The 27,641-nt window shown below is 43.0% G+C and overlaps 1 protein-coding gene across 1 annotated transcript in view; it reads left to right on the forward strand.

Annotated features, from left to right (window-relative positions):
- MICAL3 (microtubule associated monooxygenase, calponin and LIM domain containing 3) overlaps positions 1-27,641 on the forward strand; it is a 120,606-nt gene that overhangs the window by 20,837 nt on the left and 72,128 nt on the right. Inside the window, exons 15-19 of the mRNA XM_047066980.1 lie at positions 668-841; positions 2,380-2,463; positions 13,840-14,026; positions 25,374-25,462; positions 26,222-26,309. Coding sequence (XP_046922936.1) covers positions 668-841; positions 2,380-2,463; positions 13,840-14,026; positions 25,374-25,462; positions 26,222-26,309 — 622 coding nt within the window. The remainder of the gene's footprint in view (positions 1-667; positions 842-2,379; positions 2,464-13,839; positions 14,027-25,373; positions 25,463-26,221; positions 26,310-27,641) is intronic.

A 27,641-nucleotide genomic window follows, 5' to 3' on the forward strand; every position in this document is an offset into this window, starting at 1 on the left:
TTAAATCCTTAATTTCCAAATTGATATTGCTAGATCTTTTCATATTCTTTTTTTTTTTTTTTTAACGTTTATTTATTATTGAGAGACAGAGAGAGACAGAGCATGAGCATGGGAGGGACAGAGAGAGGAGGAGATGCAGAATCTGAAGCAGGCTCCAGGCTCTGAGCTGTCAGCACAGAGTCCGACGCAGGGCTTGAACTCACAAACCACGAGATCATGACCTGAGCTGAAGTCAGACACTTAACCGACTGAGCCACCCAGGCGCCCCTCATATTCATTTTTTCTGAGAATTTTTGTGGGCAGATGCTTTTTCATTGGGCTTCTGCCTTTGTTTAATGTTTTGGAGAACATCCAAGGGAGCAGACACGTGTGCCCTGGTGCTTTCCTGTCCCTTTAGAATTACATATTTGGCAGAGGGCAGTGACTTCTCTGAGATACAGCAATACCAGCAAAAGTCCAAGTACCTCTTTATACTGCCCCATGCACCAAAGTCTTCCTGACGGCATCTTGAGATTAGAACCTTAAGGGAAGCTGTTAAGCTTAACCTAAAGCAAAAATACCAGCCACCTTGCCAGGCACTGGTCACCCTTCTTCTTTGAGGGAAGGGCATTTGTGGCGGGAGGGCTTATGTAACAGAGGCCAGGTTTTGGGTGTTGGTGTTTATCAGGAGGAAGTACCCCGGGGCTACAGAGGAGGAAGGCCCACACTGGTGAGCACTCTGACAGACAGGAGGATGGATGTGGCCCTTGGCAATCAGAACAAAGTGAAATACATGGCAACCCAGCTGCTGGCCAAATTTGAAGAGAATGCACCTCCACAGTCCACTGGCATGAGGAGACAGGTAAACCCCATGTTACATCTCACCCATCCACACTTGGTCTGACCACATAGGAAGGAGGGATCTTCTCAGTCAAGTGAAATGGGATGGGGTGTGTCTCAGCCGAGTGTTCATGCACTCAAGACTGGTGTCTGGTTTTCCCCTTGTCTGACTGCAGCAGAGAAAAAGTGTTTTATAAGCTCCTTGTGTGCTTTCAGGACTGCTTTATCCTCACCATTCAGGTGTGAGGTGTCTGTGACAAAAAAATCCGAAGAGGGGTTTTAAATTTCTGTATATATCTATACTTGTTTATATATTCATATACATACAAACATATTTGAATTATGAAAGAGGTGGATGTTTATTGAGGAAAATGCTGAAAACTATAATAAAGGTAATCAAGACACCTCTAATTCTGTTAACATTTTGCTGTTTCTTTCTAGTCATTTTTGTTTCCATAGTTGAGGTCATTCTTAATATACACTTCTGTTCTGCATTGTTCACATAACTTTGGGCATATTCCCATGTTGTGCCATGCTTTTCTTAACTCTTCTCTGGTGTTGGATGTTTTCATTGTTTCTCATCTTTCATGATAAAGTACAGAGGTAATAAACATTCTTGTGGTAGATCTTCTTTTGTGTGCTGCAAATGGTTTTCCTAGGCTGTCCTCAAGAGTTATGAACATTTTAAAGAGTCATCGTAGAAATTAACTTTCATTCCCATAAGTCAAACCAGAGAGTGCTAGACAGGAGCATTTAACTTGAGGTGTCTTTGTTATGTCTTGTCTCCCTCTTGCTTGTCTGAAAGTCACAAAGATGTCTTACAAGAGGAGGTGCTGGGATTCTGAGATTTACACAAAAAATTTCTTGTAAAACTCCCTAATGACCTGAGAGAACATCCAGAGGAAAGGGACCCCATTCTTTTTATTCTTTTACTCTCTTTCTTCATCTTTTCTATATATATCAGCCATTGTTCCAATTTACCAGGCTGAGGGGGCTACTGACTTTGCTTGGAGTCTGGCCATAATTAACTTCTTCTCACATTTAGCCTTTGGTTATTAATCTTCACACTCCAATCATGCATGTCATGGCTCATAGAGAAGATGATAATATTCATTGGTAAACATCTGAGGTTGCCTGGCAACTGCAGGATCTGCCCCATTTCGGGAAGGCTGGAATGCTCTCCATGAGAGGAAGTTTGCCCTTAAGAGAAGGTTGTTTTCCTCATTTTGAGTAGAAAGATTAGTTTTCCAAACCTGAATTAGTAGTTTAGGCTCAGAGCTTTGAGCTAAGGAAGAGGATAATGAAAATTCCAGCTTTGGATTGCCTCTTTTTTTTCCTTTTGCATTTGCTTTTGGTTTGCGGGGGTAGGGTATCTTGTTTTTGTTATAAGTGTAACTTTCTAAGAATTAATTCCGTGTCTCCCCCCACTCCCAGCTCATAGATATGTGTCTGTCTGCCATGCATGAGTATCTTTTTTGTGTCTTCTCCTACCTTAATGTATTTTATTTTGTTTTGTCTCCATGTCCTGTCCCCCACCCATACTTGACCTGTGTGTCACAGCCGACACAAGAGCGTGGGGTCAGCCAGCCGTCCTGCTGCCTACCTGAGCAGGGTCGCCCTGCTCCCACCCCCCAGTGGAAACAGGTAAAGCTGCTGCCCAGGGGCCAGAATGGGTGCTGCTTCCCTGGGCCTTCCAACCCCACTCCTCCCTCTGAACCAGCCACAGCTGAGGCCTCCTACACTTTAGAATCCTAGCTCTCAAGGACAGGAAACTTCTGTACTCTTTTGAGTAGCAACTGTGGGGGAAGTTTAACAGACCATACTGATTGTATTGCATGATTTGTTTAACTTGTTGGGATTTGAGAAATCACTTAAAAGGGTAGGTGGTTAATTTGGTGTTGAAACTTGCTAAAGCTATGTGGGAAGTAGTTTAGCTACCTTAGCTTCTACAGTTTTACCATTATTACCTTTGTCCCAAGTTGACATTTTGCTTACATGTGTCCTTGTAACCACTGCAGGGAGAATCCTGAATTCAGCAAGGCTGAGAATTGGGGCAGTGGAGCCTTTCATGTTAAATAGGAAAATGTTAGCCGAGAAATAGTCTCAAACTATGATTTTTATTTGTTTCAGACCCTCAACAAAGATGATGGTGGGCATTTTCTAGGTGTTTTGTCTCCATTTAAAATACTCTTTGAAATTTTCAATGAAGTTTTTACAGGATCTCCTAGCTGCTCATTAGCAGTATAGGATAGGACAGAAAGAAGGGGGTGGGGAGTTGCACCTGGCTGATAATAGGAAGCCCATCAGAAAGATTGGGGCCTCTACTGTATTTTCTTTCTCCCAAGTCACAGTTGAGCAAGTTCCTGCTCTACTGAGTGCAGCCTGGATTCTCTGTCTTATGGTTTGGTATCATTTAGGACTAAGATTCTGAGAGGTCAGGTGAGCTAACCCTCAATTTCCTCTTGTGCTGCAGAGTGCCAGGTATTGCTGGGAGGTGCTAGGGAGTGGCAGGTGGGTTTTATTTGAATTATATTCAGGGCAAAAGTTACCTTTCTAACCTCTTTTTTAATAATATGCCACATTAAATGCAGGGCCCATGAGTCTGAAATGGAAGCTAGGGAGCAGTGTCCAGACTCACAACAGACCCCAGCCTGCTTCTTTCTCTATGCCTAGGGAAACAAATAAACAAAGTTCATTCGAAATTCCATTTTATTTTCTTACCCTTTGCCTTGAAGTCTACGTGGTTGTATGATTTGAAAGGTAATATTTAGTTGAGGATCTGCTGAAGGGGAAAGTGAACTCTAAACTAGGTTCCCTCAAACTCTAGATTCTGACAACGTCCAGAAATGTCCTCTGAGGTGCAAGGAGCAAAACAGAAGGGAAGTCAGTAGTAACATGTGTAGATGGATGAACTGATGACTTTAAAAGGCATGTGCCCAGAGCAACTTTGAGTTGGCTTCCTGGGAGGTCTCAGAGGTATTAAGTGTGACCCGAGGAGACTCGCTCAGCTGAGACCCCTGTCCTGGTGAAGACTGGTACATCAGCTCATCACCTGATGGAACTGTACCAAAGGGGCATCAAGACAAGAGCTTGGTGTTTGTGGACCTGTTTGTGAAACATCTGGTGACCTCTAACCTTGTATGGGGTGCTACATGGAGACATATAGCTAGGTTGTCATCTGGGTAATATATGATTACAGTCAATGAAGCAGAATATTGCCAGGCTCTTTGGGTAGCAGAATAGAGCCATTGAAGTCAAACCTGGGTTCTATGGAGTGGGTACCAGAGATTACAGTGGAAAGGGTATCTGGGTAGATCTTGGTAAGTGAAAAACCATGAACAATGAAAATTCTGTTAGATCATTGTTCTATGGAGTTGGGAACATGAGTTTACTTGGCTATGAAAGAACTGCAATTCACAGTTACATGTAATTTTTTCTCAGCACTAATCAGGGGTGGCATCATGAGTCTTGGCCTTATAAATTTATCTCCTAAAAGAGAACCTTGGCAGGCAGTGCCACATGCTCCAGAAATGTGGGAACAGAAGAACTCCAGTGGTGTGCTCCACTGGCCCTCTGCTTCTGACTCATCCTGTCTGCAACCCTGTTTCTCTCCCTTTAGGATTGAGGGGTTGACTGGCAATACCTTACCATGACTCACTTTTTGTTTTTCTTGAAGAGGTTTGGATTGAGGCAGGAGGGTGTGGCAAGCACAGCCATGGTGGCTGAGTTGGCACAAGGATCAGTTTTCACTTAGGTCATGGTATGGAAGAGGAAAAATGAATAACAATTTTGCTTGCCAGTGACTTCTCTTTTTTACCTTCCTGTGTAAACACTTTGGCCCTTCCTTCCCCACCCTTCTACCTTTTGATCTCAGAAATGCATCCTGCAGGCAACCAGCCTTCGTTTGGAAGTAAGTCATCATGTGAAGTTGGAATAGATGATGGGGCTCTTTCCCCTGGCCTCACAACCTCTTCTTTCCCTCCCATACTTCACCTGTCTGCTGCCCCACATGGTCATTCTGGTCATGAGGAAATGGAGGATTCCTCTGGCCTAGAAATAAGTCATTGTTCCCTAAGTACCGAAGAGTTCTCTAAATCGTAGATTCATAGGAAGGGAGTACAATGGAGAGGGGCAAAATGGGGAAATAATCCATGGCTATGTGTGGTGTTCGGTTAGTGAAAGATATTGAAGTTTTATATTCTGTTTCCTATACTTTCTTGTATTTCCTTGGTATTTTTCCAGAACCTTTTGAGCGTGAGTGAGGGGAGTGAGAAGAGGGAAGCCATGGCAGGGTTTTGTCTTGGGTGAGCCCTCAAGGAGAGTGCTGCTTTGCTGCTGGTGGGTGTAGAGGTGACTGAGCCATCAGGAGACAGTCTTCATGCTCCCCTCGTGCTATTTGGCCTGTGTGCCCTTTCTCTCTACTTACATCCAAGCCCATTTCTTCTGTCCTCAGCTTCTCTGATAAAACTCACAAAGAATATACCCTTGATCCCTGGCATTTAGAAAGTGTTACACTGCAAGTTCTGACCCCAAGGCCAGCTGCGGAGATTACCCATGTGGTCTGTACTTACCAAACAGCGCAAGTGTGACCCAGAGGCCAACGATCGACTGTGACAAGCCATCCTCCCTAACCATACAGTGATTGCTGTTGAGGATGGAGAGGCAAGGGAGGGATGGTTTTGGCAGATGCCCTTTAGTCTTTCTAGAACCAGCCAAAACATGGCTCCTGTTTCACCAATGTTCTCTCTGTTTGTGTCTGTTGGTGTAAAAGCGACGGGAAAAGGAGTGTTCTCGGACCTGCCCCAAAAAAGTGATCACACTCTCTCCTCCCCCTTCTCCACCTCCCTGTCGGGCGCCTGGCAGCCAGCAGGTGATCTTCTTTGCATGCTCCGTGGTCCTCGTCTGTGTCTTCCTGCCTGCCTGTGTAGGTGGCTAGGGTAGAGACCAAATCAGAACTCCCTCTTTTCAGAAATAACAATCAAAAAACAGAAAGATCATTTGTAGCAGAAGCACCTTTTTTGCTACAGATGAACAATTTCCAATTAGACCTCAGGATAGCACTTAATATATTCAAACCCTGGTTTAATCTAGTCCCACATCATAGGAGAACAACTATGCAAGCACAGACTAAAACTTAAACTATATTTGTCACAGATACAAGGTCCAAAAAGCCCTGGAGAACAACACATTTTTATATAACCTCATTTAAAGCAGCCACTTTTGTCTTGCTGCCCAAGGAGATATAATTAGGATGGGCTTTTGGAAGCTTTTTATAGGGCCTCACTTTATTATGAGTTTGGTTCCTTCTGGTTTTGAGAGCCCTGCCTCTCACTTATCCAGCTTATGCCAGCAAACACCTGTCCTTCCCATCTGCCCCACTCACACTCTAGGCAGACCATTTGAAAATGCATTATAGAGCAGTTAACCACAGACATGATTAAAGAGGATAATAAGCATACATTAATAAAGTATATTTATAGAATAGAAATTGACCTTTGTAGGATATTTCTATAAAATAAAATACTAATTTTAAAGGCAGGATCTATGGAAAGACATTTTCTCAACTAAGTGGCCTATTTAAAAGGGGCCCCTGAGTAATGTGTCTGATTGTTAAAGGCCCACACTGTGTCCCTGGGCCTAAGAATTCAGCCATTGTAGACTGAGTAATTACCCTATGCCTTGTCTCTACATAATAACTAACACTTAGTCCCAGGTGGCATTCTCAGTTCTTGTTGTGTTACCTCCATCAGTTCTCCCAGTAACCCTACGGCAGGTACTATTATCATCTCCATGTTGCAGATGAGACTGAGGCATAGGGTAGGGAGGCCAAGTACTTTGTACAAGTTCACACAGTAAGTAATGGAGCCAGGAATTGAATGTGGGTGGTGTGACTCTGGAACCCAACCTGTGGCCTCATCCTGCCTGTGGAGACCATTATGTTTGTGGGCCACATTAGAGGCTTTGGATTAGTTCTTCCACCAGTACAAGGCCATAGTCTGAATCCTCACCAGTAATCCAAAGAGTGATGAGAGTGGCCTTCCCTTTTCCCACACAATTGCTGATAGTTGTTTCCTTGGGTCCGTAGAGGCAGCCATATGCCTGTCTTCAGGATTTCCATGCCTATCATGTGCATATTCCTATCTGTTGACTGAAGATGCTTCCAGTCGTCATCCACTTCTCCCTTTAATAAATGATGCTTTGGTCCCATATGCCTATTCAGGGACCACTCCCCATCCTGGAGTTTCCTCTGGACTGTTTAATGGCCATTTGTTCCAGGCAGTTTCCATCTCCCCACCTTTCCTTTCTAATATCTTGTTGTGGAAAGCTTCACCCTTTCACCCTCCTAACCAGCTTCTCATTTTAAACCTTCCATTTAATGCCTCTGATCTTGTGCCACTGTGTGAAAGAAATATGTTTGTTCCACTTTTGTACTAACCATAGTTCTTTATTTGTGTGGCTGACCTCACTGGAGGCCAGATGGACAGAGTGCTGGATAGAAAGTTGTCCTGGGATCATGGGATTTGATTTAGATGGGATTGTGGTTTCCTGGGGTGGGGATCTGTCAGGGGCAGGGGATATGTGTTGAAATGAATTCTGAATATCTGGCACTGTCACTTAGTAGGTCCACATAGAACATTTGGATGGAGCTTAAGTCTCTACTTTGTTATTAACAGACGTACAGGGATCTTGATGCTGACAGCCGTGGCAAGCAGAGTCCCCACCATGAGAGGGTAAAAGAGCATGAATCATGGCATGGGATGCTGAGAGCCAAACGGACGGGGCACGCTGTGGTGGTGGGGCAGAGGGAAGGTGGGGATGGTCCCCTCTCCCCTTGCTTTGTGCACACTCTTGTCACTCAGCCAAGAGCAAGAATTCTTGTTGCTTAACCGTGTTGACCCATGTAAATAGCATTCACAGGAGAGCATTCATCTGCCCAGCACAGAGATCAGTAAGTGGGTGGGATTTGCTTATATCTTTGGACATTCGGGGATCTTGAGGTAGAAATAATGAGAGAGCCAAAGCTCTTACTGGTGTGGGGATTTTTCAAGTATGAAGAACTGATGGAGGGGAAGGAAGGTGGTGACAAGGGTGTGTAATGAAAAGCTTTAGTGGGTCTCTTCTGAAAAACTGAAGGGGGATCTAGTGATTATACCTGGCCATCATGTAATTTGATGAATAGCAGAGATGCCCATTTTTAAAAGCCTGCTTATTTTCTGAAACTTTTGGTTGTTACTGTTACCCTTAAACCTGATCCCTGAGTGAGTTAAGCTCTGCAGCAAGAGTGAAGAATCCTCTGTAACTGTTAATTTCACATGGGCCTTTTTTCTTTTATTTTTACCTCTCCTTCTGCCTTTGCTCTCTGAGAAATACAGTCACTGCGAAGGAAGCTAGTGCTGTATTCTTACACCCCGTCACCAAGCAAGAAGCAGGCAATCTGTGCTGCCAGGACCATGCGTGGATCGGTGCTGGCTTAGGGAGAGAGACCGGGGCCAAAGTGGAAGGAGGGTGTCCATTTCATCTCCTCACGCATGGCCCAGCTCTGCTTTCTTCACTTCTGTTGGGGCTGCTTCCTACCATGAGCACTGTGTGCCCAGCCTCTTTCTTCCTTCTTCCCAGGCTGTATTCCCCTCAAAAAGAAAAGTAGGTATTTTCACAAAGAAGGGCAAGCCCTACATTTCAGGGAATGCATAGTTAATGAGACCCTGATGATTTTTTTTTTTAATTTTTTTTTTCAACGTTTATTTATTTTTTGGGACAGAGAGAGACAGAGCATGAACGGGGGAGGGGCAGAGAGAGAGGGAGACACAGAATCGGAAGCAGGCTCCAGGCTCTGAGCCATCAGCCCAGAGCCTGACGCGGGGCTCGAACTCACGGACCGCGAGATCGTGACCTGGCTGAAGTCGGACGCTTAACCGACTGCGCCACCCAGGCGCCCCAGACCCTGATGATTTTTAATGAAGCAGTGCCTAAGCGAAGAAGAATAGAGGGAAGTGTGTAAAATAAAAGGAGAGATGGGCAGGGAGAAATTGTCAAAAGTCTAGGGCTACAATGCCCCCAGAAGAAAGGTAGGATTTTGAGCTCAGGAAGCAAGAAGGTTTGCAGGGAATTTTCTTTCATTTTCCCAATGTATTGGTTTCCAGATTCTTCACTGCAGGGGTCCTGTCTAGATACTTATAAGGGTTACTGTATGTGTGCTCTTCCAGGATTTTCTGTCCACTATTCCATAAGCTTGCCTGTGCACTCACCTGCTCCTATCCACCCCCCACCCCCACCCCCACCCCCGAGTCTTCCCATTAGTTTCACTGCTTTGCCATCCCTGGGAGAGTTGCCTTCTCTCTTATTTCTCTCGGGTGGGTGATACTCTTCTACAGAGATCTCCCCCTTGGGCCTGTGTTTCTGAGCCTGCCCCAAGTGCTGAGCTGAGGGCCCGTGAGCTGGCTGAGAATCTGGAGCAGGGATGGTTACATTCCACTTTGTCACCGCTCAAAGCTGTGAATTTAGTGAGGGACTAAATTGGGGGTGTGATGGATCTGCTTGGAGCTACAGGGGCAGAGGGCTTCTCTTACCATGACAGTTCTTCCCTCCACCCTGCAAGTATTTCATCCTGAACCTTGTAGGAAACTGAGCAGTTATCACTTGCCAGAGCTCTCAGGCCCCTTCTCCCTCTCTGGGGACTGGACAGTTCCTGGCTGCATGGGCCCACCACCGAGGAAGATGCCAGCTTACTTTTGCAACACATGCTGCATGCAGTGCAGAGGACTTGGGATCTTTTCTCCTGATCATTGCTGGGATTTGGCTGGCTCCTTGGCAGGCAGAGTTTCTCTGAGCACTAGCAATAGGAAGAGGCAAAGCCACATTTCTGGCCTTTATGGAGGAGTAAACTTCATTCTAGATTTGCTATTGCTATTGTTTGCTGTTTGTAAGGCCAGTGGAGTGATGAGGTGGTACAGTCTCCTTCTGCCTAGGAGAATTCCCAGCTCAAGTCTGTGAGGGTCTCTACAGAGGACATAAAGTGGGTGTGTGAGCAGGACATAGCCCCTGGCCTCTGTCTCCTCCTGGCTGGCAGGCAGCATTATCCACTTGGGCTGGATGGAGTAAAACCACCAAGCAAGAGAAGACCAAGGCTTTCAGAGACGGCTCATGTCTACAGTGACCGTGTTCCAGAGCGAGCTTCACTGTAAGCATGAGGCAAGGGTGAGCGAGCTGAAAGTAAAATGAAAGCTTTGAATGAGCCATTTACACCTTTGGGAACTAAGAATGTCTCTTTACTGCATTAGTTACTTAGGTAAAGGTCTAAAACTCCCAAATTCCTTACATTCAGGTCAGTGTGTAACTTTTTATTTAACATTTCCTTTGATTTTTTTTTCTCCATCTTGTATTTTGTAGCCAGAGCCTGAACCTTCTCGCCGATTTTTTGTTGACCAGTGGGAGCTTTCTCTTAGTCTTCGCTCCTCCAACCGCCCCGCCTCTCCCTCCTCTGACTCTCTCCGACAGGTAGCACAGCCTGGAACTTGGCAAAGCTCTTTGCTCTCCAGCCTGTCCTCAGTTCACCTACACAAATGTCATCAGGCCCGAGGGAGGTTGCAGAGCTCTTAACTTTGGCCTGTCTTCTGTGGGAATCCACGTGTGTGTGTGTGTGTGTGTGTGTGGGTGTGTGTGTGTGTTGTCTGTCGGTTTTGCATGTGAGGTCTGTAGGCATACACCAAAGTTAAAGAGGCTGCTAGCTTTCATTGTAACAAATTCTGTCACAGTAAACCCACTTCTATTATATTTCAACTATATAAAATAACAACAAACATTTTTCAGCCATTAACTTTTTAAATTCCAAATGTCTTCGTATGGATATGTATTAAAAAATATGAACAATAATGTAATTAAATCTCTTAAATGGAGTGGTGAATATGCAGTATTGTGGGTGCCTCTTGCATTGTAATCACTTGAGGAGTGAACCCTGCTATTTCCCACAGTGGAACTGATCCAGCTATAGAGTAGTTTAGAGAGAGGTTGGTGGATCCTTTTGCCCTTTCTGTTTATGTTTCCTGTCCTCGAGCAGTCTGTGTGGTATGTGTGTGGAAACATATGCATGTGTGGCAGCAAAAGTATAAGTCCAGCAATTGCCACATTTAGACTGTTTCTTAAGAGTGGGGAGAAGGATACCATCTGCTATTCATGCCAGAAGAAAATAGAACTTGAGTTTCCACCTCTCTTGGGGGGATGCTTGTCATTATTACCGCATTGCTGAGAACTGAATGTGACAAATGCCTTTGCACGCAGGCAGCCCTGGGCTGTATTTGCTGAGGATGCCAGTTTCTGGTGGGAGGGAAGGGTCCTGGCCGAGCAGTGAGGATCCAGAGCTTGCTCAGTGTCCCAGCCTCAGGGGTGGCATCTGGCCTACACCCTCACTTACTTTCTGCACCCTCGGTGTCAGCTGTTAAGTGACCTGCTCAGCTCTGCCTGGTGTCAGTCTGTTCCAGGAGTAAGTTTCCCTAACAGCTCTAATCTAAAGAAGGTTTAGATCTTAGAGCCACTTGTTTTTCTCAACCATTAATGGGTATAAGCTGTGGAGTTAATGAACAAATGACACCAATCCTTGGAAATCTCCTTATTTTAAATTGAAAAATAGAATTGACTCCTCAGTTCCAACTGAACCTTGGAGAATTGTTTGCTCATCTGTGCTTCTGTTATTCTCGTGTTCACATAGAGTTAGTTCCCCCTGTCCCCCCACCCCTGGAGCACTTCTCTTGTTTGTCCCTTGTCAGCCCAGGGCACGCCATTGCTCAGGCCAGTGATTCTCTCACACCTGGCTTTGTGTGTTGTCCATTCAAACCACTTCCTGACAGGGTTGTGCACATCCCCAAGACAACTGCTCCTGGAGTGTTTTTCTCAGTCAGAATTACAGGGCTCCCCAAACTCATTAGGCAGTTCTCTTATCCCACACAGTTTATGAGAGGAGAGTCATGCACACTAGGTGTCCTGGCCATCTCCACATGGAAGGGTGACCTTGGGAGTCTCTAAAGGACTGTCAGCAAGACTTTGACCTCAGTCCTTGGGACAGGCTCAAAGCTAGGCTGCCTAGCAGGAAGGCTTACAATTGAAATTTTGTAGTTTTGCTTGTTACTTCTTCAACATTGCTAGAAAGAGGATTGAATTGGTTGGATTTTTTTTTTCTTTTCTTTTTCCAACCTATGAAAAAATAATCCCTCTTGGACTAGAAACTTCCCAAGACTTCCTGACTTCCTGACTTCCCAAGACTAAACTAAGCAACTTGTCTGCATGGCTCCAGGTGTTAGCCTCCTGCAGCTGTGTTTAAGATGCCCTGCCCAGTCTAGAACACTTTGGCCTTAGTGCCTGGGTAGAACAGATAAATATTAACAGGGAGAATGGGCTGAGAAGGATTCTTCCAGATAAAGCTCAGAAATATTTGATGCATATGACGGGGGTTATGAGTGAAGCATTAATAGGAGGAAGGTGATCATCACGAGTAATACTAGGCTGTTGGCATCTTTTACCCAAGTGGAGAATCAGCCTTGCAAGTGTGAGCTTAGTTTCTTTCTTTCTTTCTTTCTTTCTTTCTTTCTTTCTTTCTTTCTTTCTTTCTTTTATGTTTATTTGTTTTTGAGAGAGAGAGAGGCAGAGTGCAAGTGGTGGAGGGGCAGAGAGAGAGAGGGAGACAGAATCCAAAGCAGGCTCCAGGCTCTGAGCTGTCAGCACAGAGCCCAATGCAGGGCTCGAACCCACAAACCACGAGGTCATGACCTGAGCCGAAGTCAGACGCTTAACCAACTGAGCTACCCTGGCACCCCAAGCTCAGTTTTTTTTCTAAATGGTGAAATAACTTGCCAAGCCCTCTCCTAGACCCAACTTGAAACATAATGTTAATCTGGACATGTGCCGTGTGGGTGGGAGTTATTCCTCTTGAATTATTTGTATGTAATTTGAGTCACTAGGGTATAGGCCCTTCTTACTCTGTTCTATATTTGTATCCATCCTGTCTTCCCACCTCCCTGAACTGTATGCTCCGAAAAGACATGGAAGACTAAGTTCTCCCTTACTGAGTTTAATTATTCCTGCAGGCATTACTCTTACTTCTGCTGATACCTCTGTGTGGACGTTGACACCCATTTTTCTGACCACCAAGTTTCCCTGCTTGTGGGCACTGTGTTGGCATGGTTTGCTGCTGCACCTTGTATTCATTTTATACCTTTCAAAGATTTTTTTCCCCCTGTCTTCTTAATTTATTTATTTTTTTTCCTTCTCATTTTCCATCATTCTGGTCATTTTATAATCTCCAACCAATAGAAGTATATAAAGATGTACACTGGCGGAGTGAGCTCATTGGCTGAGCAGATAGCCAATCAGCTTCAAAGGAAAGAACAGCCCAAAACCCTTCTAGACAAGAAGGAACTGGTAAGAGATATATTAAGGGCACCGTCTGTCTAGATATAGCACAGCTGTGGTAAATAAACCTGGTTTATTCTAAGTAGCTTAGTAACATATATACCTAATATATGCCATGCGGTAACTTTTTTTAAAGATATCTGAAGTTTGTAACTGAATTTCTAGGACTGACTGGCTGTTTAGAATGTTGTGTGGAAAAACATACTTAGTATCTGTAAAAGTGATTGTTTGCTCTGGAGTCCTGGAGGCCCACATTCATGTAGAACGACGTGAACTCTGAGTAGGTATTTTTATGCTACCTTCAAAACACAATTCTGTCAAAATAATTTGGTTTGTTATGAAATTGTGTAAAACCAACTGGGGATTCCTCTTGGGTGTTGATTAACATCGATTCAGAACCCAGCTAATGCCGATTGCTATATAGAGGGCACATGTGACAGTCACTGCAGTAGTGCCATTGTTCTTTGGGAGAGCCAATAATAAAGTGAGCCATCGTAGTCTGTCTCAAAACAACATTGCTTAGTGAGGGTTAGTTTCACATATGGAGAGGGTTGTGCACCTCCAGGAGGTGAGTCTAAGAAGTGTTGGCTCTGACAGATCTTCCACCATCCCCCATTACAGGGCTCGATAAAGAAGGAGTTCCCACAGAACTTAGGAGGCAGCGACACGTGCTACTTCTGTCAGAAGCGGGTCTACGTGATGGAGAGGCTGAGTGCTGAGGGCAAGTTCTTCCATCGGAGCTGCTTCAAATGCGAGTACTGCGCCACTACCCTGCGCCTCTCGGCTTATGCCTATGACATCGAGGATGGTGAGTCTATTTGCACTTGAGGCCATACTTAGAAACTGAGCCTAGGGGCACTTTTTTCCACGTGAGCTGACCTTAGGGCTCTTACTGCATTCTTATATATACATTTTTTCTGCCTCTCCTAACCCTTCCCATCCATCTCCTTCTACTCTTTATTTTTTCTCTAAGACTCTTTCTTATAAATATTTCCCTAAAGTCACTAAGCTGTAGCACAGCATTACTCAGTAATGACGGTAATGAGAATGGCATGCGTTAATGTAAATCACTTCCCTGGCTTCACAGACACTTGCTTTCTTACCTCAGGGTGGGATCTTAAGATAAAAGGGACACAAAGAGAATAAGGTATTTTTGTCTTTACTTTAGAGAAGGGGAAATGACAGGCCTATGGAAGTCACATTTCTTGCCTCTGGTCAATAACAGCAAATTGAAACTAGATTTCACACCCTTCGGGTTCTGAGACTTTTGCTTCCTGAGGATGACCGAATTATGCCCACCTCTCTCTAGCATCACCGTTTCTCTGATGAATTGAGAGTTTGTAGCACAGGATCTAAATCTAATTTACTACAGTGTCCAAGCCCTGGCCTTTTGTAATGTTTGTTGCTTTTATAAATAGAACGACGTTAATGGAGCAGAAGGTGGTGAATTATGCAAACAATTAATAAAGCCCAATAGACAGAGGCAGGCTGGCATGCCTGCTATCTAAAGACTCTTTAAAACTCCTTAAAGTAACTGACTACTACACTCATTCCTATGGAATGCTGAAGGAATGTCTTGAAAGGCAGGCTTACTGATTCAAAAGTAATGAAAAGATCTAGATTAATGGGAGTCCTCATAGAGGTGGCATTATGTGCCCTCTTTTTGGATTCCTGGACCCAAATCCAATGTGGAGGCAGGGTGGTGGAGTCCCCTACCCCCGCCCCAATACCAAGTAATTCTCCAACATCAGCAGGGTGTCTAAGAATTCAGCTCAATTCTGACACTAACTACTCGACCCAGAGATAGCATCAGATTCCACACGTTAAGGGCTCAGGCCAGTAATACTGTCCCTTGCCCCCTACTTTAGACACTAGTCATAAGCCCCAGGCTATTACCTGTGCTTCTGACCACCAGCTACAGATTGGGGGTTCCAACGACCTCCTTCTTAGGTTCTTCTCATTTGCTAGAGTGGCTCACAGAACTCAGGAAAACACTTACATACCAGTTTATTAAAGGATATGGTAAAAGGTAACAAATCAACAGCCACATGAAGAGATACATAGGGCAAGGTCTAGGGAAAGGGCATAGAGCTTCCATGCCGTCTCCAGGGGCACCACTTTCCCCACATCTCTATATGTTTGCCAACTTGGAAATTCTCTGAACCCCATCCTCTTGGGTTTTTATGGAGGCTTCATTGTATAGTCATGTTTGACCAAGTCATTGGCCATTGTTTGATTCAGTCTCCAGCCCATCTCCCTTGAGGGGTTAAGAGGTATCCTGGAAGTCCAACCCTCAAATCACATGGTTGGTCCTCCTGGCAACAGCCCCTGCCCTTGGGTGGGATCCAAAAGTCACATTAATTGTTACAGCCAAAGATACTTTTATCTCTGTCAACACTTGGGGAATTCCAAGGGTTTGGAGCTGAGTCAGAAACTGGATGAAGACCGAATATACATGAGAAATATATTTGGTTATCTGAATGACTACATATATATGTCTTATAAATCACACTATGGTATGTCCATTATATTGGTAGGTAATTTTTGACTGAGGAGATGGTAAGGTGATGTCACATAGGAGAGGGACACCACCATTAGGCAGTGGTCACTTTAGTCATCCAGGCTCTGCTAATAATGAATAAATAGGCAGCTCTGTCAGAAGTAGCAACAAAGCAGCCAAAGTACTGAACTGAGAAAAGCTAACTCTAACCATTATGGGGTAGCTGGTCCTTAACTTTAGTAAAAAGCACCACCCAGTCAGGGAAGAGTTAAGACAGTTGACTAAATAACAAAAGTATATTCTTAGGTATCAAATTTTCTGTTCCACCATTCCTACACACCTGCTCTTTCTGTAACGCCTCTGATTTCTAAGGGTAGGGATTGGCAGATGGAGCCCATCCAGTGTCTTTTAACTGTCCTTGATGCTGGGGTTATTTTAGTTAGCCTTTTACTGAAGTCTGGCTAGAAAGAAGATCGCTCAAGGTCCAGCCAATTAATTGATTTACAAATACTTTTGCCCATAGATTGTTGTGTACTTGTCTTTGCCACATTCTCTTGAGGATACAGATGAAATGTAAAATGTTCCTCAAGGAGCTTACATTCTGGTGGGCATGATAAGACCAGGGCACATGGAGCAACAACAACAATGAAGAGTATATGATTAAGGGCTAACAGACGACATACAGATTTTAACTTTGTAGAAGTTTAGAGGAAAAAGAAATCAATGAAGCTCAGTAGCCTTTAGGAATGACTTAACTGACCTTAGGTGAGACTCTGAGAGAGAAGTATGAAATGGCCAAGTAGAGGAAGAGATGGCATACTAGGCAAGAGAACGACAGGAGCTCAGGTGGAAATGACCATGACACTGGGCACAGACGAGGCTGGTTGGTGCTTTGTTGTTGACACTGGGCGGGGAGGACAGTGGATCCAAACAAGCTCCCCAAATTCTAACCCAGATAAACTTTTCATCAGCTCAGCCCCACGACAAAAGACAAGTGAACTGGAGAAAAGAATGGAATTTTGGGGCTCCTGAAGTTTTAGCCTGTTGTTCATCCACATTACCATGTGACTCAGAAATCTAACTGAAGGCCCTCAGATAAGAAAAAGACAGGAAAGTCATAGCTCATTTGTAGGAGGAAAGAAATAACCCCCACACTATGCTGGGCTCTTTAACATGTACCATGTCATTCTGCCTTCACAACAACCCTATACAGAACTAGTTTTATTATTGCAATTTTATATACATCAGGAAAGTGAATTCAGAGAAGTTGTAAATGCTTGTTCAAGTTCACACAACTAGTAAGTACTGGTTTGCACTAAATGACCTCTGGGATCCCTTCCAGGTTGGCCTCCTGGGATTAGTGACTCTGGGCCCATGTCAGCTCCACACAGGTGAACTGAGAATCTTACACTTTAGAGAAACATCCACCTTTTTTTACCCTTGTCCCTAATTAGTCTTCCCTTCAGCTCTTTTAAATATTTTTTTTTTTTCAACGTTTATTTATTTTTTGGGACAGAGAGAGACAGAGCATGAACGGGGGAGGGGCAGAGAGAGAGGGAGACACAGAATCGGAAACATGCTCCAGGCTCTGAGCCATCAGCCCAGAGCCCGACGCGGGGCTCGAACTCACGGACCGCGAGATCGTGACCTGGCTGAAGTCGGACGCTTAACCGACTGCGCCACCCAGGCGCCCCTTCCCTTCAGCTCTTTTAAAAGGATGCAGTTTACCCGAAAACTAAGATCTTCTTTCTCTTCCCAAATACTCGCTTATTTTCAACTGCTGCCAACTCTTAAGACAAGGACTCTAAATCAGACAGTACATCAGGTCATTCCCTGTCATCTCAAGGAGAGAAAACACCCTACTGGCTAAGGTGTTTTGTGAAGGGCCTCCATTGGTAGCAACAAGCCTAAAATAGTCCACTGCTCTCCGTCTCTGCGAGTACCACCCTGACCACACTCTGCATCTTCCACCTGGACTACTGATCTCCCTGCCTCCACCATTGCCCCCTATAGTCTGCTTCCACAAAGCAACCGAGGAATCTTAAAAGATGTAAATCGGATTTTTGCAACCTCCTGATTTGTACTCTTATGGTCCGCTGTAGTACAAATAGAATCTGCTGGGGCTGAGAGCTTTGCATGTCTACCCCAGCCTGCATTTCCTGTCCCTAGCTCACTATACTCCTGCCACACTGGTCTCTTTCCATTTCATAAACATGATTAGGCCACTGCTTACCTTAGCAGTTGGCACTGTCTCCTCTCCTGGAATACACTTCCCCCTAATCTTTACAGGGTGGGCTTTTTGTCATTCACTTCTTCACTCACATATTCTCCCCTCAGAGGGGCATTTTTCAGACCTCCTGATCTCTAGTACTCATCACTACTTGGTACTTATTCACATATCATCTGCTCCATCCGAGCAGAGACTAGTCTGTCTTCTTGACTGGAACATTCTCAGTGTTTAGATTTGTACCTGTCCTATAATGGCACTCAGTAAGTTATTGAATGAATAAATGCATGGCCCCATTTTGGTTTAAGCTTGTCCTTTACCCATCTGTTTCCTCCAATTTCTTTTTCTAGTCTTTCCCATAGTTAATTATCAAGATTTCATTTATTTAGATCACCTAAAATCAGTGGCTTGACTGAATCAACCATAATTTGTGGGTAGTTTATAACATTAGCGTGGTTGTATTCACTAATTGTGACAGGCATCATAGTGTAGTGACTAAAGGTATAGGTCTTGGAGTCAAGCTTACTAGTAGGTTCAAGTCCTCTGTGAGATTTACTGAGTAGGGGACACTTTGGGCAGGTTGCTTAACGCTTCTGTGCCTCAACTAGAAAAAGGTGGATAATAATATCTACCTTATTGAGTTCTGAGGATTAAATTAATTAATAGACGTTATAATACATATCTGGCACGTGGTAAATGTTACATAAAAATTAGCTCTTTTTGAGACTAAATGTCCATCAACTGACAAATGGATAAAGAAGATGTGGTTTATATTTACAATGGAATACTACTTGGCAATGAGAGAATGAAATCTGGCCATTTGCAGCAATGTGGAGGGAACTGGAGGGTATTATGCTAAGTGAAATAAGTCAGGCAGAGAAAGACAGATACCATATGTTTTCACTCGTATGTGGATCTTTAGAAACTTAACAGAAGACCATGGGAGAGGGAAAGGGGAAGAAAAAAGTTACAGAGAGGGAGGGAGGCAAACCATAAGAGAGACTCTTAAGGACTGAGAACAAACTGAGGGTTGACGGGGGGTGGGGAAGAAGGTAAAGTGGGTGATGGGCATGGAGGAGGGCACTTGTTGGGATGAGCACTGGGTGTTGTATGGAAACAAATTTGACAAATTGTATTTAAAAATAATAAAATAATAATTAAAATTAATTAGCTCTTTTTGTTATTAATCTAAGAAGCAAAAAGTACCACCAAGTTGAATGTGGGAAGAGTTTGAGGCAGGAGACATTAATTGAGCACCTATAACACATAATGTGGTCTCTCATTTACTTATCTCACCCTATGAGTATTATCTTCATATTCTACATGAAGAAACATGTTTCAAAATGCTAAATAGTTTACATGCCTATTGAGTCGTTGAGACAGTATTTAAACTGAGATCTGACTTCAGAGCTCATATTCCTTCTATCACATTGTACTGCATTTATAGAGAAAACAAGTTTCTGGAATTTTCTTGATAATTACCTTTTGGTTAGGCTTGTGGGACTTGTTTTGAAACCTAAGCCTCTTTTCTTTATTAAAATAGAGTACCATAGCAGAATTCAATGAGGATTCCCTGGAGGTTAGCCTATTGAGCTGTATTTTAAAATCTAGGATTCTACTTTGTAGAAAAAAGCAAACTAATGCAGGGGGAAAAATACAAGAAAGGAGTGAAAGTAACTATAACTGTAGTTTTCTTTTTTTTTCTTACATTTATTTATTTTTGAGACAGAGACAGAATGTGAGCTGAGAAGGGGCAGAGAGAGAGGGAGACACGGAATCCAAAGCAAGCTCCAGGCTCCTAGCTGTCGGCACAGAGCCCCACGCAGGGCTCAAACTCAGGAGCTGCGAGATCATGACCTGAGGCAAAGTTGGACTCTTAACCGACTGAGCCACCCAGGCACCCCTATAACTGTAGTTTTCTGATACTGTAATAAAATAAGACTTGGTAACAAGTAATAGAAACTCAAGTCAGATTAAAGTTGAAGCATTAGATTTATATCTTCTTTCTAGATAGCAGTCTCAGAGAAGGGCTGCCCTTCCTCACTATCCCTGAGAATCCCCAAGAATGGCTCTGGTTAGCCTGACTTAGCCACATGCTATATCCTGCAGTGGGCTAGAAGGAAAGGGGATATTATGATTGGCCTATATAGGTCATATATTTATTTTTGTGGTGGATAATTTTAGGCCTCATGGTTGATAGCCCATCAAAATCACGTGGAGGAGGGAAGTGTTCCATAAAGAAGATTAAAATACAGAACAGACAAAAAAGTAGTATACGATCCAAGGACTAATAGTTTTGTCTTTTCCTAATTACATTTTCTCTCTTAGCCAAAATTCACAAAAGTGAAATGGTGTATTACAGATTGTCCAAGCTGAAAAAAACAACCCATGATTCATCTCCCCTCATAGAGAAAAAAGCAGTGAGATTGTTGGTCCTTTGGCTATCAGTGTTCCTGACAATAGATGTAGTGTTTCTGAGTTCTGGTTAAGTGTGTGCCAAAAGGTAGTGGGAAATTCTGTTTCAGAAAACATATTATGTATATGAATATTATTTGACTTATAAAAGTCCATAAACTATGTTTTTCTAAAAGATTTTGTGTTGGGAAGCAGGGTACAGGTAAAAGTACAGAGAAATCAGTTACTTTGAAGGAAAAGAAGAAAGATGTAATCAGAGCACCAAGTAAAGGGGAAAAAAGAAAGAAGTCCATCTCATTTTTATTTCCTTTGACTTTTAGGTCCTCCCCTTTTTTTCTTAGCTTTTTTGAGATATAATTGACGCATAACATTATATAAGTTTAAGGTGTACAGTGTGTTGATTTATACTTTTATAAATTGTAAAATGATTATCATCATAGTGTTAGGTACCTCCTTCATCCTATCACATAGTTACTAATTTTTTTTGTGGTAAGAACTTTTAAGGTCCATTCTCTTAGCAGCATTCAAGCATATGATACAGCATGGTTAGCTATAATCGCCATGCTGTACATTAGATTCCCCAAGCTTGTTAATCTTGTAACTGAAAGTTTGTACTCTTTGACCAGTATCTCCTCATGTTCCCCACCCCTTAACCACTGGTAACCACCATTTTGCTATCTCCTGAGTTTGTCTTTTTTTAGATTCCACATATAAGTAAGATTATACAGTTTTTGTCTTTCACTATCTGACATACTTCACTTAGCAAAGTGCCTTCAAGGTCCATCTAAGTTATTACAAATGGCAGGATTTCCTTCTTTCTCATAGCTGACTAATACTGTCTTGTGTATATATACCACATCTTTTTTATCCATTCATTCATTGACAGACATTTAAGGTTGTTTCCATATCTTGGCTATTGTGAGTAATGCTGCAGTGAACATGGAAGTGCAGAAACTGTACAAGATCCTGATTTTCCGTTTCTTTGAATATATACCCAGGAGTGGAATTTTTGGACCATATGGCAGTTCTATTTTTAATTTATTGAGGGACAGCCACACTGTTTTCCAAAGTAGCTGCGCCAATTTACATTCCCACCAGAAATTCATCAGGGTTCCTTTTTCCTCATACCCTTACCAACACTTAATTCTTCTCTTTTTGATGGTAGCATTATAACTGGTGTGAGGGGATATCCTGTGGTTTTGGTTTGCATTTCCCTAATGACTAGTAATATTGAGCACCTTTTCATCTACCTGCTGTCCATTTGCATATCTTTTTTGGAAAACTGTCTCTTCAGTTCTTCTGCCCATTTTTTAATCAGGTTGTTAGCTTTTTTGCTGTTGAGCTGTATGAGTTCTTTATATATTTGGATATTAATCCCTTGTCAGATACATGATTTGCAAATATTTTCCCCATTCTGTAGGGAGAAGTATTGCTTTTTCATTTTGTTGATTGTTTCTCTTACTGTGCAGGCACTTTTGACTTTGATGTCCTCTCACTTCTCTAGTTTTTGCTTCCGTTGCTTGTGCTTTTGCTGTCATATCTAGGAAATCACTGCCAAGACCACTGTCAAGGAGTTTTTCCCCTGTTTTCATATAAGAGTTTTGTGGTTCGAGGCCTTACACTTAAGTTTTTAATCCATTGCAAGTTCATTTTTGTGAGTGGTATAAGACAGGTCAATTTCATTCTTCTGCATGTGGTTATCCAGTTTTCCCATCACTATTGGGAAGAGCTGTCCTTTCCCCATCAAGTATGCTTGGCTCCCTTCTCAAATATTAGTTGTCTGTATATGTGGTGTTTATTTCTGGGTTCTTGATTCTGTTCCATTGGTCTGTGTCAGTTTTTATGCCAGTACCATATACTATGTTGATTACTGTAGCTTTGTGATGTAGTTTGAAATCAAGAAGTATGATGCCTCTGGCTTTGTTCTTCTTTCTCGGGATTGCTTTAGCTGTTCAGTGTCTCTTGTGGCTCCATTCAAATTATAGGGTTTTTTTTTTCTATTTCTGTGAAAAATGCCATTGGAATTGTGATAGAAATTGCATTGGATCTCTAGATGGTTTGGGTAATATGGACATTTTAACAATATTAATTCATTAATATCTTTCCCTTTGTGTCTTTTTTTATTGTCTTTTATTTATCTGTTTATTTATTTAGAGAACAAGAACAAGAGCAGGGGAGGGGCAGAGAGAGGGAGAGAGAGAGAATCCAAAGCAGGCTCTGTGCTGTCAGTGCGGAGCCTAACACGATGCTCAAACTCACGAACCATGAGATCATGACCTGAGCTGGAACCAAGAGTCAGACGCTTGACTGAGCCACTCAGGCTCCCCTTGTTTGTGTCTTCTTAAATTTCTTTTATCAAAGTCTTGTAGTTTTCAGTGTATTGGTCTTTCACTTCCTTAATTAGATTTATTCCTAAGTATTTTGTTGTTTTTGATGCTAGTGTGAATGGGATTGTTTACTTTTTCAGATGTTTTGTTGTTAATGTATAGAAACAGTTGCTTTCAGAGTGCCTTCGTGGCTCATTCAGTTAAGCACCTGTCTCTTGATTTCAGCTCAGGTCATGATCTCACAGGTTGTGAGATCAAACCCTGTGTCAGGCTCTGTGCAGACAGTGTGGAGCCTGCTTAGGATTCTCTCCCTCCCTCTCTATCTGCCTGTCCCCTGCTCACTCTCTTTCTCTCTCCCTCTCTCTCTCAAAATAAGTAAATAAACTTTTAAAAAAAGAAACAATTACTTTCTGTGTAATTGTGCCTCTAGTCTAGGATTTTCTATATGTAAGATCACCATCTGCAAACAAAGACACTTTTATTTCTTCCTTTCTTATTTGGATGCCTTTTATTTCTTCCTCTTACCTGATTACTCTGGCTAGGACTAGTACTTTCTTGAATAGGAGTGGTGAGAGTGGGCATCCTTGTGTTCCTCATCTTAGAGAAAAAGTTTTCAACCTTTTACCTTTGAAATGATATTGACTGTGGTTTTGTTGTATATGATGTTTCTTGTATTGAGGTATGTTCCTTCTATACCCAATTTGTTGATGTTTTTATCATGAAGGGTGTTATATTTTGTCAAATGATTTTTCTGCATCTATTGAGATCATATGATTTTTATCTTTCACTTTGTGTGGTGTATCACATTTATTGATTTGTGTATGTTGAACCATCCTTGCATCCTAGGGATAAATCCCACTTTGTTGTTTTGTTGAATTGGGTTTGCAAATATTGTGTTGAGAATTTTGCATTTGTATTCATCAGGGTTATTGGTCTGTAATTTTCTTGTAGTATACTTATCTGGCTTTGGTATCAGAGTAATGCTAGCCTCATAAAATAATTTGGGGGGTATTTCCTCCTGTTTAGTTTTTTGGAATAGTTTGAGAAGGATTGCTGTTAATTCTTCTATAAATATTGGGCGGGGGGGGGTGGGCGCCTGCCTGGATGGCTCAGTCAGTTGAGCGTCGACTTAGGCTCAGGTCGTGATCTCATGGTTAGTGGCCCCGTGGCAGGCTTTGTGCTGATAGCTCAGAGCCTGGAGCCTGGTTGGGATTCTGTGTCTCCTTCTGTCTCTGCCCCTCCTGACTCAGGTGCACGCACACATGCTCACTCTCTCTCTCCTCTCTCTGAAAAATAAACATTTAAAAAAATTTTTTAATAAAAAATTAAAATAAATGTTTAGTGGAATTCACTATCTGCTCCTGGACTTTTCTGTTTGGGGAGAGTTTTGATTACTGATTCAGTCTCCTTGCTCAGTATTGGTCTGTTTAGATTTTCTCTTTCTTCCTGATTCAGTCTTGGTATGATATATATTTTTCGGTCTTTGTTCATTTCTTCTAGGTTATCCAGCTTTTTGGTGTATAATTATACATAGTAGCTTCTCATGATCCTATTTCTATGGTATCAGTTGTAATGTCTCCTCTTTCATTTCTGATTTTTTTTTTTGAGTCTTCTGTTTTTCTGAATTAGTATAGTAAAGTATAGTATAGTATAGTATAGTAAAGGTTTGTCCATTTGGTTTATTGTTTCAAAAAGCTGGCTCTTAGTTTTCATTGCTCTTTTTTATTGTTTTTCTGGTTAGGTTCTCTTATGTTAACTTTGAGAGCAGAAAAGTTTGTTTTGTCAGAGGAGTACCCTTTGCAAATGAAAAGGATAAGTGGGATTACTCCTGTTTCAACAGTTTCTATAGTATGGTCAGTCCTTTAATTTTCAAAAGCCTTGGCTCTTTTAAAGTGGGAGTAAGGGAAGGTTTAAAAAAAAAAATGACCTTTTGTGACCGACTCCCACTACCGGTGTCATGGGAAAAGCCAGGATCTGTTTTTCAAATTTTGGGCCACACCTGCAAAAGAAAATGTTTAGGACCCAGTAAACACCTATAAACACAACTAAAAGCTGTAAGGACTAATACTTAACTCTAAGTATGCCACTGTGCACTTTAATGCATTTTGTTGTGCTTCATTCTATTCATAGTCCATTGCAGGATTGTTTGGTTTCATTTTATATTGGTTTTTAATGCTGATCCCACCCACTAAGGGGTCATAAGGCTGGCTTGTGGATAGTTGTGGGAGAGGGGAGCAGCAGAGGGGGTCCTGTCAAAGCCAGTGCTCAATGCCGCCCCACCCCCTGCAGTCTTCACGCCTCCACCCTGCGCTTATGTTCATTCTGGTTTCCCCAGAAATGTTACTCCCAGCTTTCCATGTGACCACATCTTTGTTCTACACACACTGCCACTTTGTTTGCTGGCCCTGCCATGCAGGCTTCACGTCTTTGCTCTGGGCGCTGATTGGGTGATCGCTCAATGGCCTTCACATATCCAAAAGAAACCCCCTCCCCCTTCGGGCAAAAGGGAGAGGAGGGCTGAAATCAAAGTTTATAGGGAGGGCTTGGCCTCCTTGGACAAGAACCCTGGGCAGTGGTGACAGCACCCTGTGGCTAGAGGAGAGAGATAGGAGTGTGCTAAGATGAGGGAGTCAAGTTCAGAATTAAGAGTCTTGCTCACTTCTTTTCTGCTGCCTCTTCTGCACAGGTAAATTCTACTGCAAACCACACTACTGTTATCGACTCTCCGGCTCCGCACAGAGGAAGAGACCGGCAGTGGCTCCTCTGTCTGGAAAGGTAATGGTAATCTATCTGTAAGTGGGGGAGAAGCAGCAGGCACATTTCTGCACAGTGACAGGTGAAGGTGTGGCCAGCAGGGCCTGCTGAAAGGCCACTAAATTGCCTTTCCTTTGGGTGGGAATGGCCTGAGAGATGGTCGCAGTCCATTTGGGAAGGAAACCAACTCTTCAAGTATAATCTAATGTTGCATTTCACTAAGGTAATGTTCCACACACCACCAGAGTTGGATTTGAGAGACTATATTAGACCCTCCCTCCTGCTCACTCATATAAAAGACTTTTGTCATTGTAAATAAACATCTTTCTGAGAGATGGACACCCTGAAAAGGAACGTGGCTGTAAATAATCTGCACTTTCTTTATTTCTGTGAATTACTTTACTAAGTACCTTTTTTCCTTCTTTTTTTTTTTTTTTAAATGAGAGTAACTAGCTTCTCCACCTGTCTTTATCAAGATAAACCAGGTATTCCCTTTGCTACATGATATTACCTTGTCAGCATGCAGGCTAACACATCCTTGAGAGGTTTTTGTTGACTGAAGTGGGACTTGTGGGGAAAGGAAAGGTATTCCAAGGTAGACCTAGATTTTGACTCTTGGTGATTTCTACATGAAATATGTCCTGTTTTTTTTTTAATACTGTGAGACATACAGCCTGGATTGACAGGTGAGCGCAGTAAACCAGCCAGGCAGGTGTCACCGCCTCCTGAGATTTGAGTGCTTCAGTCAGTCACTCTTCTTTTTCTTGCGGACTTTCCTAGGAGGCCAGAGAACCCCTGCAGGATGGCCCCACTGTGGACACAAATGGACGGGCCAGCGCCGTTGCCAGCCCTGCTGAGAGAACCCCAGGTAGCCTCACTTCCTTGTTTGGCTGGGTGGCGCGTCACTCTCTTGGCCTCTGTGACAAGGCCAAGGGGATGAGCCAGCACCTCCAAAGCAACATTTCTTCGATTGGGCATCAAGTGACCCAAAACCCTTTGGACTCCTTTTTCATGTGCCAGCTGCTTGCATTTGGAGTCCCCTTTCTCTATGGCCTGTCGGAGGTGCTGGTACAAATCAGAGGGGAGTTTCATTGGCAGACCGTGAGCCAGTAGGGGCACCATCTAGTAAGCAGGATCACCCAAGCTTCAGTAATGTCTATTCAGAATCTCAAAGTACTGTTGCTATAGCCCTGGGGCCTGCCCACACCGATCAGACACACTGGGGTGGTTGGTCTAGGCCCCATCCAGGTAAACAGGAATTCTGAATAGGCTGCTTTTATCACTGACCCGAGTGAGAATCTAGAGTCACAGGGCCTTCTTGTCTTGGACTCCTTTGACAGAGCGTGGAATTGCAATAAGACCCCACGATCTGGATTTATGTTCACCCAAACTTGAAATTTTTGCATCCCACTCCCTACTTAGGTATCTAGATAAGCTGACATGGCTCTTCTATTTGACATGTAACCCACTAAAGGACATGCCTTGTCCTGATCACTTTGGGGCATTTGAACTTCTAATGGAACCAAACCCTAATTTGTTCCATTTCAACTAATCATTTCCTTATGTCAGGAGGTGAATGACACTATCCCTACCTCTAAAAAACACATTTATTCTGGTTTTAGCTCATGGCTCGTGGACATTAGGTTTGTTGTGAGGAATTGTAGTTTAAAATTGTAGTTTAAAATTGACCCTTAAAATTGAGTCTCTTTGCTATATGTCAAGCCAGCCTGTGAGATGTGTACCACAAACTGTGGAGTGGTCCTGATGCCCTCATTACAGCCCCAGACTAGACACAGCCCAGGGTCATTGCATAGGTGAGAGAGGAAGTCAACAGGGCCATGTTTCTATATCTCACACTTTTTCTGTCTTTCACAGCAGATATATCTCAAGCAGCCATTTACAAACTCATGAAAATTACCATATAAAAACTAAAGATTATCAGCTAATGCTAGAAACTATGGAGAAGGAGTTGGTAGTGAAATTTCCAAATTGGAAAAGAGAAGGATTATCCACTCCACTTTCAAATGAGAGATTTTCAGAGTTCCTTCCTTCCCTGTGCTTAAGAACTGGAGAAAGGGAGAATATACCCAGAGAAGGCAGAGATTTGGAAGCCGAGACCCTGCAAACCCCAGCTGAGCTAGGTAAAATTCAGCCTCTCCTCCTATGTATGCCCTTATTATAATCCAGGGAAGCTTTTTAA

This window comes from Lynx rufus, unplaced genomic scaffold, assembly GCF_022079265.1.
Source record: "Lynx rufus isolate CCGP_SWC_20201006 ecotype Redwood Valley unplaced genomic scaffold, mLynRuf1.p SCAF_7, whole genome shotgun sequence".
NCBI lineage: Eukaryota > Metazoa > Chordata > Mammalia > Carnivora > Felidae > Lynx > Lynx rufus.